At 42.4% G+C, this 17,365-nt stretch overlaps 2 protein-coding genes across 5 annotated transcripts in view; both read left to right on the top strand.

Moving 5' to 3' along the window:
- LOC146596116 (ABC-type organic anion transporter ABCA8-like) overlaps positions 1-11,007 on the top strand; it is a 28,867-nt gene extending 17,860 nt beyond the window's left edge. The window contains exons 23-39 of the mRNA XM_085304737.1: positions 462-575; positions 1,338-1,508; positions 1,864-1,977; positions 2,139-2,249; positions 3,086-3,136; positions 3,740-3,831; positions 4,761-4,881; positions 5,222-5,339; positions 5,585-5,676; positions 6,419-6,597; positions 7,139-7,214; positions 8,046-8,140; positions 9,006-9,125; positions 9,385-9,522; positions 9,711-9,790; positions 9,885-9,940; positions 10,714-11,007. Coding sequence (XP_085160863.1) covers positions 462-575; positions 1,338-1,508; positions 1,864-1,977; positions 2,139-2,249; positions 3,086-3,136; positions 3,740-3,831; positions 4,761-4,881; positions 5,222-5,339; positions 5,585-5,676; positions 6,419-6,597; positions 7,139-7,214; positions 8,046-8,140; positions 9,006-9,125; positions 9,385-9,522; positions 9,711-9,790; positions 9,885-9,940; positions 10,714-10,812 — 1,827 coding nt within the window. The 3' untranslated portion in view covers positions 10,813-11,007. The remainder of the gene's footprint in view (positions 1-461; positions 576-1,337; positions 1,509-1,863; positions 1,978-2,138; positions 2,250-3,085; positions 3,137-3,739; positions 3,832-4,760; positions 4,882-5,221; positions 5,340-5,584; positions 5,677-6,418; positions 6,598-7,138; positions 7,215-8,045; positions 8,141-9,005; positions 9,126-9,384; positions 9,523-9,710; positions 9,791-9,884; positions 9,941-10,713) is intronic.
- Positions 11,008-12,650: 1,643 nt separating this feature from the next.
- LOC146596115 (ATP-binding cassette sub-family A member 10-like) overlaps positions 12,651-17,365 on the top strand; it is a 25,491-nt gene continuing 20,776 nt past the window's right edge. Inside the window, exons 1-6 of one of the 4 annotated variants that reach the window (XM_085304734.1) lie at positions 12,651-12,959; positions 13,114-15,202; positions 15,415-15,542; positions 15,878-16,088; positions 16,530-16,688; positions 16,795-16,895. In XM_085304734.1, the coding sequence (XP_085160860.1) occupies positions 15,441-15,542; positions 15,878-16,088; positions 16,530-16,688; positions 16,795-16,895 (573 nt within the window). In that variant the 5' untranslated portion in view covers positions 12,651-12,959; positions 13,114-15,202; positions 15,415-15,440. Of the gene's footprint in view, positions 15,203-15,414; positions 15,543-15,877; positions 16,089-16,529; positions 16,689-16,794; positions 16,896-17,365 lie in introns of all 4 variants that reach the window. The other 3 variants (XM_085304735.1, XM_085304733.1, XM_085304732.1) reach the window with 3 other exon arrangements.

Raw genomic sequence — 17,365 nt, 5'->3', positions numbered from 1 at the left:
CTGGCCAGTTACTGGCATTTCTCGGTGGTCATTACATAGGTTACTTAGAGAATTCCTTTCTCTAGTTGTTTTTAAGTGCTCCATAGGGTTTCAGTGCCAGGAGGTAGGAGAATAGCACTAGTGCTTTCTAAGCCCCATCTTGGTTTAGCCTCCATTTGGCAAGCATCAGTATCAAAAAGGATGGTCTCTATTGTCAAAAATTCACAGTAATTAAAGTACTTCTCCCTGAAAATTTTAGGAAGCTAAATGCTTCTGTTTATTGCCTTGTTTTGTGTTCTTAAACACAAATGATTTACCATAAATACTATTGTCCCCTTGTGCCTTTAGTTGTGCTATAGCACTTCACCTATGTGTCCCGTGGCACATGCAGGTGTGATGAGTATTGATTGTGCTAGCTATATTTTTCACTGGGGAAGTGTTGATTATTGATAATTTCTGAAACGTGAATTTTTATTCCACAGCTACAAAACCCAGCTACAGTGCGTGAAATTTTTTACATCTGTCTCATCTACATGCTGATTTTGACTGTTGGTTTGCCTTCTCACTTTGCAGTGAGTAGCATGGATGATTACAAGGTAAAAAGCATGCACTGAAAGTGATCTTATACAAGGAGAAATGAATGCAAATGTGATGTCTCTGGGTAGATTTTAATTTCATGGCTTTGTTCTGTAATTTAAGAATCTTAGGAAGAAAAAACAAAAGGAGTTGGTTTTGTTTGAAGGCACTGGGGAGATGCAGCATACGTGTCTACAACACAGTGCTTTCCATACTGGAGGCCTCTATGTGAACAGTGTCTCTACAGAGTAGTCTGGCCAGGGTTACTAATCTGGGGACCTGGAAGAAATACAGCCAGGTGAACACAGCATTGTGTCAAAGCTCATTAGCTTTCATCTCGGAGAATTACCTGGGGCCCAGAACAATTTTCTGTCAATTAATGAAGATTTTGGAGTTGGAAAGTCGTTTGGGTTTTAGTTGTTTTTGTTTGTTTGTTTGTTTGTTTTCCTCTGGAGTTAGCTCGGGGCTCTGAATGCTGAAGTCCTGCCTCTGGGCATTCAGCTTCCGCTGGCAGGTAACTTCGGTATCTCCTGGGTGTTTGTGATCAGAAATAGCACTAGTCTTTCTCTTCTCGAGGTAATTTGATTTAGATTTTCACGGTGACTTGCCCCAATATTCTGTATGGGGGAGCAGAGGGAGAAAAGAGGGTGATTGGAGGAAGAGGGTGAGCAGGAATGGATTTTTTCATCTCTGTTTCCTTGAGCTGTTTCCAGAGCCGCACCAGCCAAGCTGGAGGCCTCGTGATACAGCTCTGCTGAAGTGCTTCCCTTTCCCCTTTGCAGATCAAGGCTCGCACCCAGCTGCGGCTCGCTGGGCTCGTCCCCTCGGCATACTGGTGTGGGCAGGCGCTGGTGGACGTCTCTCTCTTCTGGGTCCTCATCAGCCTCATGTTTGGGATCCTGCTTTTGTTCTGTCACGTCGACATCTTGAATGCCACTGTGATTATTTCTTTGGTAAGCTCGAACGCCTTATTTGCTGCAGAACAGTCAGCTGCATACTCCCCTCTCTTATTTTACGGCGAGTTTCCTCAGCAACAGCATCGTCATCATTTGTTGTTCATCTGCCATCTCAGTGCGCACTGTGTTCGTCAGCTCCACTTACTCACCACGTCTGACTACACCTCTAAGCTGTTGTCTCAGGGTGTTTCTCGGTACGGTGGGAATCACTAAGCTGTCCTCAYGCTGAGATGCCATTCAAAGTACTTTGATCTAGAAGCGTTCAATATTTTAATTGAAGTGAACAGCTGTAGACAGATTTTACTTTATTCACATCCATGTCCTTGTCACTAATATCGGTCTCTTTCTCTAGATATTTTGCATCATTGGTTATGGAGCATCTCTTGTTCTACTCATCTATTTAATTGCATTTAGATTCCGCAAGGGACGGAGCAATCGTTATATTTGGTCTTTCGTCCTTATTCTGGTAAGTGAAGTGAGTCTTCACTCTGTGATATTTGATTTACACATCAAATTTGGTTTTACTCCAAGCATACAGATATTGACCAGAATAAACAAAATCAATGACAAACTGGTTTTTAACAACAGCTTGTGAATTTTTGAAATATTTTTTCTGCTTTATTTTAGATTACCTTGATTTTCTTTTTCTTTAATGACCAAGAAGAAACAACCTTTTTGATCTTTTCTGCCTTGATTCCCGTGTTTCCATTGCTGGGCTGGTTCATTTTCTCTGTGTCTGTAAGTAAACATATTCTACTAAAGTAAATACAGCTGCTTCATGGCACAACCTAGAAAGAAAGGTGTGCTATACTCATGTAAATGCAGCATTTCCAAAATTCCTTGTCCCAAAATGCCAACTGGCCAAGAGACAAAAGAGTGAGAAAAGACAACAAAGAAATCATTTGGACTGAGAAGTAAGGGAAGYGACCAAAATTTGAATTGTTCGTTCTTTAGAGTTTTGCTTGATTTGGATTTTTTGTTTAATTATAAAAAGCTGTTATAATCTAGCATGATAGACTAGCATGAGAGGGGAAGGGAGTGGGGATGAAGGAACTGGAGTGGTGGGGAGAACTGACCAAAGGAAGTGAAAACACTGGCAGGAGAGAAGTATTGATGGAAAAGATTAATCTAATTTAGCTAACTTGGGGCACCTGAATTTTAGCTGTAACCATAGAAGCTGTAGGTCTTTGGGGTAGTATGAACCCAAAAAGATAGGTGCAGAACAAGCCTYCTTAATACTGCAAAAAAACCTAAATCTTCCTACATCCCAAACTTACTTTGATCCTACTCTGTGGTATATAAACGACATTTTAAACTGCACGGGGCTGGAGCAATGCGGCTGAGGAGCTCTGGTACCTCACTGCAAAGTGCAGTACGTGTGGGGCAGGATGGGAGGTAGCGGAGTTAAGCACCCTTGCACTCTTTTCCCCAGGCAGCTGCTTTTTGCCACTAAGCAYACTGGTTGCACACTGTGGGGCCTCTCTTATGTGCTGAATGTCCACTTTCATCCTGCACAAATGGAGCCATACTAGGGAGTTTTTCTAATCAACTTTTTTTTTTTTTTTTTCCTGTAGGCAATAAGTCATCCTGAGATGTGGAGTAACATCTTTGTAGTGGTCTTTGCAGTAAGGAGCAATTTGATGGTTATTTTGTAAAAGATTCTTGTTCTAATRTGATACACTTGGCACAGGGTTTACATGTCTCTTCCGATCAATAAAGCATGGCATGGTAAAAAGTTTAATATGGAATGAAGGGGAGGTAGATCCAAGGAGTCAAGGGTTTGTCTCTCATGTGCCCATAAAATGCTATAYCATACATGGAAAATGATGAGGGGTTAAATGGAGCTCATGTATAAAGCAGAACTTGGGCAGGCATTCAGACATGTGAAAAGTTGTTATTAAAGAACTAACAGTGTAATGCTGCTTCTTCAAAAGAAAGATGTGGTCTCTGATCCTGTAAGATACCTCAAAAAGAGTCCTTTGGAGTGCCGATCGTTTGAGCTAAAACTGCAGCATTARGTCAAGGCTTTTGTAAATGATCTGCCAATGGGATGGAAATGTATGTGAAGCTTCCATTTAACTTCTTTCTCCGAGCTTTAATTTAGACCTACGTGATCTTTTGAGTATCTAAAGTAAATGAGTTAGGTCTCAGCATCCCTTTACAGTTAAAATTAATCAAATATAGTATTGCTTGTCTCCATACAAACCTAATTTGTTCTTGCTTTTTAGCCTTATGTCCACTGTGTGATTTTTGCTTTTTTCCTTCGCTGTTTGGAGACGAGATATGGAGGAGCAGTTATGAGAAGCGATCCCATCTTCAGGTCTGTGCCAAGCAGGGAAGTGTCTGTGTCCTTCGAGGGCCAAGGCTGCGTTGGTGTCCCTGGTGGGCTCAGGCCCTCTGAGCTGGGCAGTGCTCTCGTTGCTTATTTCTGACACCAGAAGTTGCTTTAAAAAGTTTAGAAAAGTGAGAATAAAGCAGAAATTTTAGTTTTAACCAGTTTGCTGGGGTGGGTGGAGCAGYTGAGAACTAAGGGAGGAATTTTGTATTCCTTTGGGTCGCTGCTGTTTTAGATTTAGCTTGTGGGAGCTTCCCAAAATGTATCTGAGGACAAATTCTGGTTCAGTATGTTGCAATATAAAGTCAATTTTATTACAGTGTACTAGAGAGAATTAATAAATGTTTATTTGTTTGTTTATTTTTATTCACAGTTGTGATTTCAGGACATTTCACTGTAGTTGGCTGAATTAATAATTATAAACTGAAATCAGGCATTCAAACCTCTTTTCAGATTCCTCAGTATTGTTCTCTGCAGGACAGGCAGTTTCTCTAAAGCTTTATCAAGCCAGGATTATTCACTAAGTGCTCTCTGATCATCTGATTTTTTAAAAGTATTTAATTGTCAAACATTAATAAATGTGAATCAATTAGGAGTTAGATGCCTAAATAGCTTTAATAACCTGGGTTATGTATRTTATTCCTCGAACAGATTGTTGGCATGTAGTGAGCAGGGGAATAGTAAATACTGATTGAAGAAAAGCTAATGCTAACACTTTTTCTCATGTGTATCACTATGATTTGCCCTCCTCCCCTCCACGAATAAATATTTGAACAAATACTGTCTGAGGAGCAGCTCCCTTAATTCAAATAAATGATGCAGGGTACTGTACTGGCATTACTTTGGGAATAAATTTGTAAAACACTCTTGGAAGTGATTCACGGTGTGCACCCGTTCTCCCCCGCCGCTCGTAGGATACACCGCAGGAAACCGGTCGCTTGCCAGAACAGGGACCATCCGGGAGAGGAAGCTGCAGAAGTTCAAGCTGAAAGGGAGAGAGTTCGGAGCATGATAGCGTCGCTGCCACAGGAAGAGGTAAAACCACTGTTCCGGGTTGTTTCCTTTCTCCTGCTCCATGTTCTGGTCTGTCTCTGCTCTCTTAGTTTATGCACCTGTGTTTACTGCTCTTTTGATTTCCATGTGTTAACCTTGCAGTGGAGCTCGCCAAGGCCCTAGCAGCAGAGCGAGTTAGTGCAGGGAAGACTAGAACTGGATTTTTATTCACATTCTACTACTCTTCTGTTTTTCTGTTGTGTTTCCTGGATTTTGAATTTAGTGTCTTTCTCTTTAGAGAGTCATACATAATGGCAGGAACATATGAGCTGTCTCATATGATAGCAAGACTTTTTTTATTTCCCATTTTGTCTCTACACAGGATCCAGTTATCATTGTCAACAGTGTGCGCAAGGAATATGAAGACAAGAAAGCCAGCTCCTTTTTAAAGAAAAAAAAGAAAGTTGCTGTCAAAAATCTCTCTTTCAGCGTTAAAAAAGGTTCAAGTGCTTTGCTGCAACCCTTGTAAATGACTGTCTAATGTGAAGGTCATGTTTGGAGACCGTGTTTTTGTTAGAACTTTCTAATGTGTAACCAAGCATAAGGCACACTGTGTCTTGCGTAGGTTCTTGCATTCATGGGTTTAATTTTCTGGGATAAGTTAATGAATACCCCTTTATTCTACTGTAGTTTTAGATACACAGAGGGKGGAGTCTCATTAATAATTCCTGCATATTTGTTGCAGGAGAAGTATTAGGTCTGTTAGGGCCTAACGGAGCTGGGAAAAGCACAACTATAAGTATGATTTCTGGAGACATAACGCTGACTGCTGGGGAGGTAAGTGATTCCTCTGGAGCAGTTGGTAGATAACCTTAATATTGATAAATGAAGGATGTGAAAAGGCAGAATGGCAATACAGCCTTGTAGTCAGGGAATTTATATATACACAACCTTCAACAGTTACAGAAATAAAAAGAAAATGTTGATGGCTTCAAAGCACATTCTAGTTTTCATTAAAACTAATATAATACTCTTAAGAGTTTGAGCTACACAAAATTTTCAATGTGGATTTGAAGCCCATCTTGAAATTTCGTAAGCACTGTAAGAAATGTTGACATCTTAGAAAATAGCACTCATTATAAAGCCTTGCAAAGCCAGGAAATTGAAAACAAATGTGAATCGAGTTGGGCCAGTAACAATTGATCATTTAATTGTGTGTGTGWTGATTAATGAAAAGTGCTGGAGGGAAATACCATTGCTGTTGCAGAATTGGGACTAAATATTTGAAATTTAAAAAGTATTACTAGGAGATAATAGTCTTATATTGGTACTGTTACCCAATGCCTGTGTTTTGTGGTAGTAAGCACCCTAGGTTTGGTGCAACACCCTCCTAGATTCAGATAAGCAGGTGTCATGACTGATGGAGATGATCAGTTCAGTAGTGCTTAACTGTGTTTTCCATGTGCTTATGAGGTCCACAATTATTCCATGCTACAGTACAGGAGTTAGAGTTTCCAAGAGGGTCAGTTGTTCATGCCAGAACAACCTAGACCGCTCCCAACGGCATGTGTTTGTGCAGGTGCTGATCAAGGGCAGTGATGCAGCTGCCTCTTCTCCAGGGCAGGACAGCCCCGGGCTCCTGGGGTACTGCCCTCAGGAAAACTCGCTCTGGCCAGATCTCACGGTGCAAGAACATCTGGAGACGTACGCTGCTGTGAAAGGGATGAGGAAAGAAGATGCAGCTGCTAACATCAGTCGGTATGAAGCCAAATAATTTCTGTTTTCAGCTCTTCACCTCTCCAGAGCTAAAAGACGGGGAGACATGGAAAGATGGTTTCACTAATAAACCTGGCTGCTGTGAATAAAAGACAGTACCTGCAATGAATTTGCCTCTTTACCTTGGAGGAATGTGACCTCAGATGAGGTCTGCTACATTATAGTATTTGAATCCCTTGTCTGTGGAGATTTTCACCCTAGTTTATCTAGAGAATCTTCAGAAAGCATCTGATCTTGCTTCAGTTTGGGGTCTTTACATTAATAATTCCCTTTCTATGATTAGCCATACTTACTGTCATTCCTGTCTGTCCTGTCCTGTCCTACTGTCGTTCGTGGCATGAGTTTCTGCAAGCATTCCTTAATTTATCAATAGAACTAGGAATATAATCACTAAGTAACCCAAGATGACAAGTACATTGGTCTTTGATTCCAGGGTTCCTCAGTACCTCTGATCACACTGTTGGCAAATGGAGATATATATTTTAGTGTATATATTTCTATACTTCTATTCTACTTTCCACAGCATAGCAGAGGCCATGGATCTCCAGAAACGTTTAAAAACAGCAGTCAGGAGACTGTCTGTGGGAGAAGCTAGAAAGGTATGTTAGACTCGTGTTTCGTGATTGACCAAATCTCTGCTCCCTCTTTCTCAAATGTGATGTACAAAAACCTTCATGGAGGTTCATGGAGTTACCTGGCTTCTGTATTGGTGTCATCAAGAGCAGAACGGGGTCCTCCACATTGTGGAAGTTTTGTTTCGCTTGGTAGAAATTTTCTTCTTGGAAGAAAGCCGAAACTTCTCTCTTGTATAACCTGTTCATGCATAGCGCTCTGCTAATGAGAGCTCCATAGAGTCAGGAGGGGAGTGAAGTCAGCCTGGCTTTGCTCYATCCCCCCTCATTCAGAGATATTCACTGCTTTCTGTGCCACAAGAGACCCAGACGTGCATTATTATAGCTCTTGCAAGCTGGTTCCTTCTAACACAGAAGTGCGTACAGCAAGTGCATTTCGAGCTTGATTTATTTTCATCAGTATYTTCTGAATCCTGTTTGGCAGGATTCCCCAGTCTCCTCTTTCCCCACTCTCAAGCCATTGTGTTTAATAAATGGTAACCACAAATTGGATTTACCAGGTAATCACTTCTTTGGGCCCTGTAACATGCATCTGCCAGTAAATAGGATGGAAAACCACTCTCAAATCTTTGACAGACTTGGATGTTTGGGAAAAGCTGTCTTTGTAAGATTAAAACGTTAACTAAGAACACCTGGGAGCAGTTTCTGAATCTCTGTTCCTGCTGTATTTTTGAATGAAGAGTTTTGCTCCTAAAAGATTTACAGAAATTAAGACGTACAGGGACAACTCCCTCGTTCTAGTGTAGTTGCTCAGGCAAGGTGAAAACAGACCTTACCTTGGTGTCCTTCCCGTTTCAGCTGTGTTTCGCGCTGAGTGTTCTGGGTGACCCAACAGTCATGCTTTGGGACGAGCCATCAGCAGGCATGGACCTGAAAGAGCAACGCCGTATGTGGTGAGTAGCGCTGTCTTAGCAGAACAGAGACGCGTAATAGACTATGGATTTACAACTGTATCAGAAGAGGTCTGATCCTCGGTACTGTAGTAACCGTTGGACAAGCAAATAGCTTCTGCTTCAGTGAAAGAGTRTGTCCGTGTTTTCCCTTTTCCTACTTACACGGGGTACTAGGTACTAAACCCCTTACTCAGCAGGCAGYAAGCCATTACTAACTGTCAGATTTTAGCATAATGGTAGCATCATCAAAAAAATAATAGGCTCCAACTGAAACCATACATTTGGTACAAAAGAAAAAAACTCCCGTTTTCATCAGAGCTTGTGACAAAATTGTGAGTAGGTCAATGAGTTTTTGGAAAGAAAGAACATTCAGCTCTAGTATTTACTGTTGTTATTCTGTTGTTACTGAGGTTTTTTCTGTTTTTACTGTTATTTTTCAACAGCTGCTTTACCTGAAACTGTAAAATTTAGGGAGATGCTGACATGACAAATTGCAATGTAACATTAGCATTCTCATGTCATCTTCAAGCAAGATAACTTCACCTAGGCCAAGGAAAACGGACTCTCTGCTCAAATTATTTTTTTTTTTAGTTAAAGCAGGCACAAGAAGTATTTAGTAACTTCTTTCTCCGTATCAACTCAATGTTACAGAAGTTGTTCTGAGCAGAGTAAGGAAAACATTGGTCTTTTGTTAGTTAATGGAGATTTCCTTTGCTACTGAAGTCTTTGAAATGGTCATCCATTTTTTTATTATTTTATCATTTCAGTTGGTTTTTGAGGGGAAAAATAGAAGAGGAAGTTTTCTGTAGCTGTTCCTAGAAATAACTGTGATTCCTAGAAATAACTGTGATCGCTTTGTTTCCAGGAGAACAATTCAGAGCGCACTGAGAAGCAAAGAGAGGGGAGCCGTCCTCAGCACACGCTGCCTGGACAAGGCCATGGCGACGTGCGACCGGGTGGCCATCCTGGTGTCGGGGCAGCTACGGTGGGCACTGGGATAGCGTCATTCACTGGGTTGCCTCCAGCTCAGGCACTGTCCTAGTCAATGTTTTTGGTTTACTCTTATTAATCTAATAGAAAATGTTCATTTTGGCTTGATTTGCCCCAAGTGTATAATGAACGTGGTGTAAATAGCTGAAGAATAAGAACTGAAGAGCGGTACATCTGCCGCTTACATCCAGCCATAGCTTTATTTGCTGCTTATGATGGTTAGAGCACTGTTTTCCTACTTCGCTCCTCTACAGCTACATCGGTTCAATTGAGGATCTGAAAAGTAAATTTGGCAGGAGTTACTACCTGGAAGTCAAAACGAAGGACGTGAGGCAAAGCGACGTCCACGCCGAGGTTCTGCGGCTCTTCCCCGCAGCGACTCGGCAGGAAAGGTCGGTGCCCCACGGGGCGGCGCGGGGCTGGGCAGCTGGCCACACACCCTGCAGAGCCGCTGTGCTGCTCTAGCGACTCTGCTCGGTCGTCTGTCTGAGAATACGGTAGCCGTGAGAAGGCTCCTAAACCTTGGTGCTGAGTTACAAACTGATGGAGCTTCTTCTTCTTCTTTGGTTCTCCCCTGTAGTAGTAGTTCTTTGCTGGTCTACAAGATACCAGTGGAAAATGTGCTACCTCTGTCCCAGTCTTTCTCCAAGCTAGAAGCAGGTAAAAGGAAACAATCACGTGAGTATGAAGATTGTTTGCAAATTGCTCATTTGGATTTCTTTTTTTTAAGAATTCCTTCTCCATCCCTCCACAGCTAAACAAAATAGCAGGCTTGAGGAGTACAGCTTGTCTTTGCGCACCTTGCAACAGGTAGGTCATGCAAAAGTTGCATAGTGTAGAATGAGTTTGAGAGTGTGTCCACGCCCTCTACTTTGGGCTACTTCAGGTGTGATTCACAGCACACTAATTAGGAGTCTGGGCTGGGGGTCAGAGGCAAATATCCCAAAAATGTGACTTAACCAGGCTTAAGGGTTGAAAGTGAAATGGGAAAGCCCTTACCACTGTGTGCATACTCAGAGTTAAGAAAGTAGGAATGCACTGTGCTTTTACTATGCTGAAAGTTTCATTTGGTTTATAAAGCATAGTTTATTGCTGTGGAGCTTGAAATGCAGGAAAAAATATTGCCAAATTATTGCTTTAATTAGGTTTTTTGGAGAAGAAATAGTTACTGCAATTAAGTGGATAAATGAATATGTAGGGCCACTCTTGAAAGTGAGATTTTACTCTACTGCTGAAAAGGCATCAGGAAAAGCAGTTAAATTCAAATCTCACTGTACAGTTTGAAGGGGAATTATGATTTCTAAATAAGTTCCAGAAATGACAAACAGGTACTGATACTTTAGAAAAAAGATCAGCCTTTTATAATGTTGATTTAAACCTTGGCAAGTGAGAATGTTGTGCATATGAGAAATGTATCTCATGTAGAATAAAAGAAATAGCATAAGTCTAGTAGGAAAAAAACTGTATAGTCAAGATTAGAAATTAAATTTTCTTCTTTTTTTTTTTTAATAAAGGTATGATCAGTGTTGGTATTGTCAGGTCCTTGGAAATAACTAGATCATTTCTGTTGCGGTCCATTGCAGGTGTTTATAGACCTCATCAAGGACCCTGAAGAGCATGACCAGGATGCAGCATCCACTGGAGCTCAGGACTGGAGATCACTTCATCCTAGAGCCCTTTAAGCCAGAAAAAAAATCTTTCAGTATATTTTATCAGTATTATTAATATGTGTGATTTGATACAGCCCTGGGACTTGGTTATCCATGTCGCAACACATAGAGCTCTGCAGGTTTTTCTGCTGCACAAAATATATATATATGTATATGTGTGTATATATATATATATATATATAAATTTTAATAAATAAAACTTTGATTCTCTGCCAAATTAGTATCTGCCGTTCATCTGTACTCCTGTTCAGACTGACTTGTGAGATTTGTTTTGTTGAGGAATAACTCCACCAGAACAAACTCTAGTTCACAAGTCAGCTCACCTAAACAAGCTGAAAGACCATACTCRCTTGCTGGGTGGAGAAGAAGCAGGGATGCTGCTGCTGTGCACGTGGAAGCAATTGGAGGGGGAAATAACGTGTGAATGGAGAGGATGTCTCTTAAAGGGTCACTCGTTCGTGGTGTGCGGAAACTAGAGTTTTAACCTTCTCAGTGCTGAGAAACTTCCCTCTGGCTCGTGTTAGGGGTGGTACTTCATGGTGCTCATGGACAAGTGGAAGTGCTCAGGGCTGTGTTTTGTCCCCCCAAAGCAGCTATCAACGGGTTTCAGGTGCTGTTGGGCCAGCTTGGCCCATCTCCAGCCCCTACCCCTGGGGACATGCAGAGGAGACAGCATGTTAGGTCCTAACCTTTTCTGCCCACTCCTGTTGTTTACAMTSAATTTGGRGGCCAGAGGKGAGGAGATGGCTCCTCATCCCTSKAGAGTGCAAAGCTGTTACTTTTTTTCCCCTGTGTGCTGAGTTCAAAGACTTTGGTGCCAAGAATCTGCAGATGGTCTACACATGGAGCTGCAGTGCTATCACCACCGAGGCCAAAGCACTGCTGCTTCCTGCTTCCTATGGCAGGAGAAAGACAGAGCCAGAGGAGACTCCCACTGGGTCCCACCTCACCCCTTTGCTCCTCTCAGGAGGMCAAAATTTGCAGATGGAAAGCAAACTAATAACCTATCTGTCTGGGCAGATGCATGCCCCAGCACCTTGTTCCTCGACGCCTGCAACCTGCTGGGCTGGGTGGATCTGGGAGCTGGGACCTGCACGGGGCTGGGGCAGCGTTGTCCCTGGAGAGAGGCGCAGCAGCAAGACCCTGACCTGTGCCACGAGCTGCCCAGGCCACGCGGATGCGGGTGTGAGCAATGCAGGGGTGGAAGCACGCGTGGCCAGCGCGGGCGGATGCGTGTGCAGGGGCGGATGCGTGTGCAGGGGCGGATGCGTGTGCAGGCGCAGACGCAGGCAGAGCGGGCTGGTGGGTACCAGCAGGTGGCTGCAGCGGCTCAGCAATGGGCTGCTCCCGCTGGGGAAAGCCACCCCACGCGCCCAGGGAGCTGCTTTTCGTAGGGATCTCCAAAAGCAAGTGTCTTTTTTAAGATAATGAGCAGGGAACTGTCTTTGCTTGAGACTCACTGGAAAAGATCTGACATGTCTACTTCCCTGGTTAAAACAAAAATTTCTTTTTCTTTTTTTCCTCTGCAAGGAGGGGGTGAACAGGAGGAGGAAGGATTTCTACAACTAGGAGGCATGTACCAGGAGTAGATCTTGATTCTGTGTCTTGTGAAATCTGCTTTGGTCTGGTTGAGACATCTGAATGTTATTTAAGCCTTATTATTTTGGKTTTTTTTCTGTGCAGGGAAGCAGATCCAGCTCCCTCCACATTTGCAAGCCTCTGTCCCAGCAAGGCTGCTCCCTGCTCCCTCCCACCACTGGGTTTTTATGCCTTGCTCAGCTGGGAATAAGGGATGCACGGAGAAGGGGCAGGGATGCTCCAGAGCCAGAGTCCAGTCTAGGGATGCAAGGAGAGGGTTTTTCTTTAGAAATGCACTGTTAGTCAGGCAAAACTTTTTTTTAAAGTTTGTGAGCTCTGCTGTAATCCAAAGAGCATGGGAGCGTTTCCATCCAGGTGGCAGTGCGTCACCGGAGTTGGCCTGCGGGTGCTCATCGCACTGAAACAGCTCTCTGCAAACAAAACCGTGGCCCTGCAGAGATAAGCAAGGGTCAACATTCGCTCCAYCGCCTTGAGCAGTGCCCTAATATTGCTTTTCATTGGAACCTCTGCTGCTGCACTGAGAAACATAAGGAAGCTTGCCAGATGAAGGATTTTGTAAGGTTTGTTGAAGAGGTTTTTTTTTTCTTTTTCTTTTTTTCCCTCTTTCCTTGGCCAAGACTCAAGAATTTTCTGAGTAACTTCTCAGAGAATCTGCTGCAGTGACTCGACAACAATACGCTCTGTTTGCTTTCTATAATATAAATAAATCTGAAGATCTGCCAGGGAGGAAGAGAGAGTGGGGGGAGAAGGCGGGAAAGGCAGTGAAAAGCGAAGCGCTGGCGTGAGCAATGCCTCTGGGCAGGAATGCCAGAACGAAAAACCGAGCGGAGGAGCCCTGCAACGCGCTGCAGCGACCGGCAAGCCCGTCGCGGGGGAGCTGAAAAGTGTGCGTTTCACGGGAACGTCACAACTACGGGCTTGGGATACTTCTCAAACCTTCCTGTTGAGGTAAAATTTCTGGGTTTGTTGTTTGGTTGKTTTTTTTTTWARGGGTTAAAGAATTATTTAAAAGAGATGAAAGCATCTGGTAATTAATAACGCCATAAATACTGTTGTGTGAGAATACGAGCGCGTAGGTAGGTCGCCTGGAGCCTTTCGTTCTAAAAGGCTTAAAGGCTAAACTTGAGATTAAGGTTATTGACTGTTTAAAGCTGGTAGAGTCTTTTTAACCTTAGTTTGATACAAAATAATACATAAATAGGCTTCAGTTTATGACAGAACACGTATTTCTGCATCTTTGGCTTTAAGAGGATGTGGTAAAGCTCAGCTCGTTCCAGTATTTTAAGTAATCCAATGTATTTGAGCATGTTTTTTCCTACGCGCCGAGCGAACTTGCATCTGCTTCCACCTGATGTCTTTGAGCCCTCTCCTTCCCCGTAACTCACTGCTGCATCATCTCCCCGTAGTCCCTCAAACACAGCAGCGGATCCCCGCRGGCTGGCCAGGAGACAGACCTCCGCCTCTCGGAGCGACGGCAATAAGAAACTTTGCAGTAAACGCTTGCGATGCGTTTCCTCGCCCAAGAGACCTGCGTGTGCATTCTTGGTCTTGTTTTTCTCTCCTTTGCACCCTCCATTTGTGATAAAATGCAGCTATTGATAGGGTTAGGAGTAGAGTGGAGAAAAGTAAGGRAGAGGGAAAATGTGACTATAAGTATTCGGAAGCAGATAAACTCCAACATGCCAGTCAGCATGGGAGACAATGTTTTCCCAAAGGGAATAGGAGAACACGCATCTTCCTTTTATATGGTACGAAGGSTTGGGTATACAAATACTCCGATATTTCTACCTCAGTTTTTAACAAAAGATCAGGAAACCATTTTGTTTGAAAGTGTTTTTTAGCTACATATATTATAGAAGAGTATTTTGGCTATGAACATAGCCCCTTCACGTTTGGGTATTAAGTCCTTTTATTCTGTCAAATTACTCACGATTATTTTACTAACAGCTCACATGAGCATATCTCATCTGCAAAAGTGGTTCAAACCCAGTTTTTTAAGCTTCCACTACCACCATTAATGATTATCCAGGCAAGAAATCATTGTTTTTCTTCAGCCAGAAATGTTTTAGGATGCTGCCAAGTCTTTTGGAGTAATACACCAGGGCACRCTGGCAGCTGTTGGTTTCTCTCTCCTCCCACGAATATCCCTGACGGTGACAGTTCTCTGAGCGCATGTCCAAGGGTTTGTTCTTTCATAACTCCAAGTTGCCTTCRGTTGACACCGATTTCAGGATGAGCTCAGCCTGTACCACATCCAGGAGTTGCTCAACACTTCTTGGTGTGAAGCCTACAGCAGATTAGAATTACATGCAAAAAGCTTTTGGTGATTTTAAATGATGAAGTTGTCATTTCTTGGACATTAAGGCTGCCCAAGCCAATGAGATCATGCAGCCTGATCTTCCTGTTGCGTTTCATAACTGTCTTCCCCCAGTTTAAAGATTTGAGTCGGTATATATTTCAGCTCTCCAAAATAAATAGTGTATCGTAGGCAGAAAGCAGGGGTGGTGTCAAYGCCTGTACAAGAACAGACCAGTCTGTGGGGTCTTTGCACCGCGTTTCAGGAGGCAAAGTACAGCGCGCGCTGTAGACGTGCCACAGTGGGAAGGGCACCAGCTAAGCACCGGATACCATACCCGCGCTGCATCAGAAGAAGGCAGAWCAGTCCCTGGAAGCCAATTTAGCAGGAGTATCCTTACCCCCTCCATGCAGAAACCTTGAAGCATGAAATATTGGTTGTAATTATTGCCTCAATGCTGAGCTGCAAGGATTAGGAGTACGCTGAGGACGGTGCAAGTCTYTCCAGGTACAGTGGTCCCTTGCTGCTGAAACCTGTGCTGTGGAGCTGGCCGTGTGCTTGACGCACGGGGCTGGAGCATCGATCCATGCAGCGCGATCTAAGTTGCTTYGGTTCTCTCTCTTGCAATAAAATAACTTTAAAAAAATATTACCATACACTGGCATAAACGAAAAGATTGTGCAAATAAAAATCACTGCTGTTCTTTTTTTATTTGAAAGTAATTAAAAGAATTGTAGATTCAGAGATGAAGAGACTTCAGAGAAATATGAGCATATTCCAGCAAACAAAAATTCTCTTGTGGAAGAATGTGCTTATCAAATGGAGGATGAAAATGCAGAGCTTTCAGGTAAATTAAAAAATTGATAACAGAACAGTGAAAAGCTAAATATTGAAGAGCATYGTATCCCTGCCTTTCTCTAAACTCCAATTTCTTCCTGCAAAGTTAAAAATGTATATGTGAAAAACCCCAGCCGGTAACGAAGACTTTGTGAGACTTTGATTTTTTTTTTTTTTTTTTTAACAAACTGCATTTATGTCATTTATGTACTGTGTGAAAGCTCTGGTGGGCYCTTTGGGCAGGGTAATTCACTGAAGTGACGTGTGTGGTGCAAAGACGTTCTTAGTTAATCCACCTCTAAGAAGGTTAATCCACCTCCCTTCTCCATCTTTCCCCTAACCTAGGAGTGGATGCTGTCTCTGCTCTTTCTGCTTCTGATATTCATAGTTAGTGTGTTCACCATGGATATCCGTCATCCGGAGGTGCCTTACACCTATCTCGGACAACTCGACGATCCTGCCTATGATGCTACCGGGGTTACTGTTGCTTACACGCCCGTAACGGTGACCACAAGGCAGATAATGAATAAGGTGGCCTTGGACTCTGTAATGTTAGGTATGTTTCGTCTTTTAAATATTTAGATTTGTTTAACCTATTGTACATGTGGTGTGTTTTCATTGGGTTTAAGTATCTTCAGTCAATAGAGAAAATTCATCCCAAATCTCCCATTTTCACAAATATTTCTTCTGGTATTTAGTAGTATTTACGTGACTAGTGAGCTCAGCTTACACTTCCAAGAAAAGCAGCTCTGCCTTACAAGATACTTGCTATATAGAATAATACCATTAAGACACATTGGTTCGTTATTCTGAGAAATCCTTTTTCTCAACTAGTTAAGTGTGAATTACYTAAAGGTACAGCGAATGTGCCTCATCCAGTGAGAACTGTAAGGGGGKGAGTTGCAAAGCTAATAAAAGCAGAATATATACCCAACGTCCATGCTCACRTTTTCAGAACTGCAGAAACTCATTGCAATGTTTTTCTTACAAACCACAGGTATAAAATTAGAGGCACTGGAAAGTGAGAGAGCCCTGGAGAAAGCATGGATTTCAAATAACAAAATTATAGGAGTTGTATTTAAAGACAACTTCTCCTATCACCTCAGGTTTCCTGCTGGGAATGTGATTATTCCAAATGAGAACTTTGGATACATAGGTAATTCAAAATGTATATTTATGGGCATATGATTGCCTGGCATGGACAAGTGTAGCTGTGTTGGAGTAATCCATATATGTCAACCTTCAACCTTTCATCCTTGCAGATACCTGTTATAATTTCTCATCACAGTACTGTCACAGCCCAAGGTATTGGTACAAAGGTTTCCTGTCCCTGCAGTCCAGTATTGACGCTGCTATTATAGAGGTAACCCAAATTTAGGAACTGAAGTGGTTTTCCTTTTTTTATACTTGGTCTAGAAAAGACAAATTGTTCTGCRACAATAGCAAGGGATTAGTGTGTCAGAAAATTCTACAGAAGAACAAATATCTGAAATTATTCCAATGCCTGAGAGGCTTTGGAAATATTATTGGCAATGGCAGCAAGAACTTGGATAGAATCAGAAGTTCCTTCACCTCGAAGTTCCCTGCAAAAAAAAATGACATGCTTTCAGTTTTACTTTGAAGATTTGTGTTTACTATTGTTTCTCTTCAAAATTACAATTACTCTTAAAGGCTGTGAACCAAATGCAATACTACTATTTGATTTACAGAATATCCCAGATTCCAAGAAAACAGCAGTTCTTGCTAGAGACTGGGCCCTTGTCCAGCAGGGGTGGTATGAATGTCTCCTGGATGTTTTTTTTTTTTTTTTTTTTTTTTTTTTTTTTTTTTTTT

Source organism: Rhea americana, unplaced genomic scaffold (genome assembly GCF_003343005.1).
Source record: "Rhea americana isolate MKP2758 unplaced genomic scaffold, rheAme1 scaffold_21, whole genome shotgun sequence".
NCBI lineage: Eukaryota > Metazoa > Chordata > Aves > Rheiformes > Rheidae > Rhea > Rhea americana.
The sequence above is the reverse complement of the archived record's forward strand: the minus strand, read 5'-3'. Positions and strand labels throughout refer to the sequence as shown.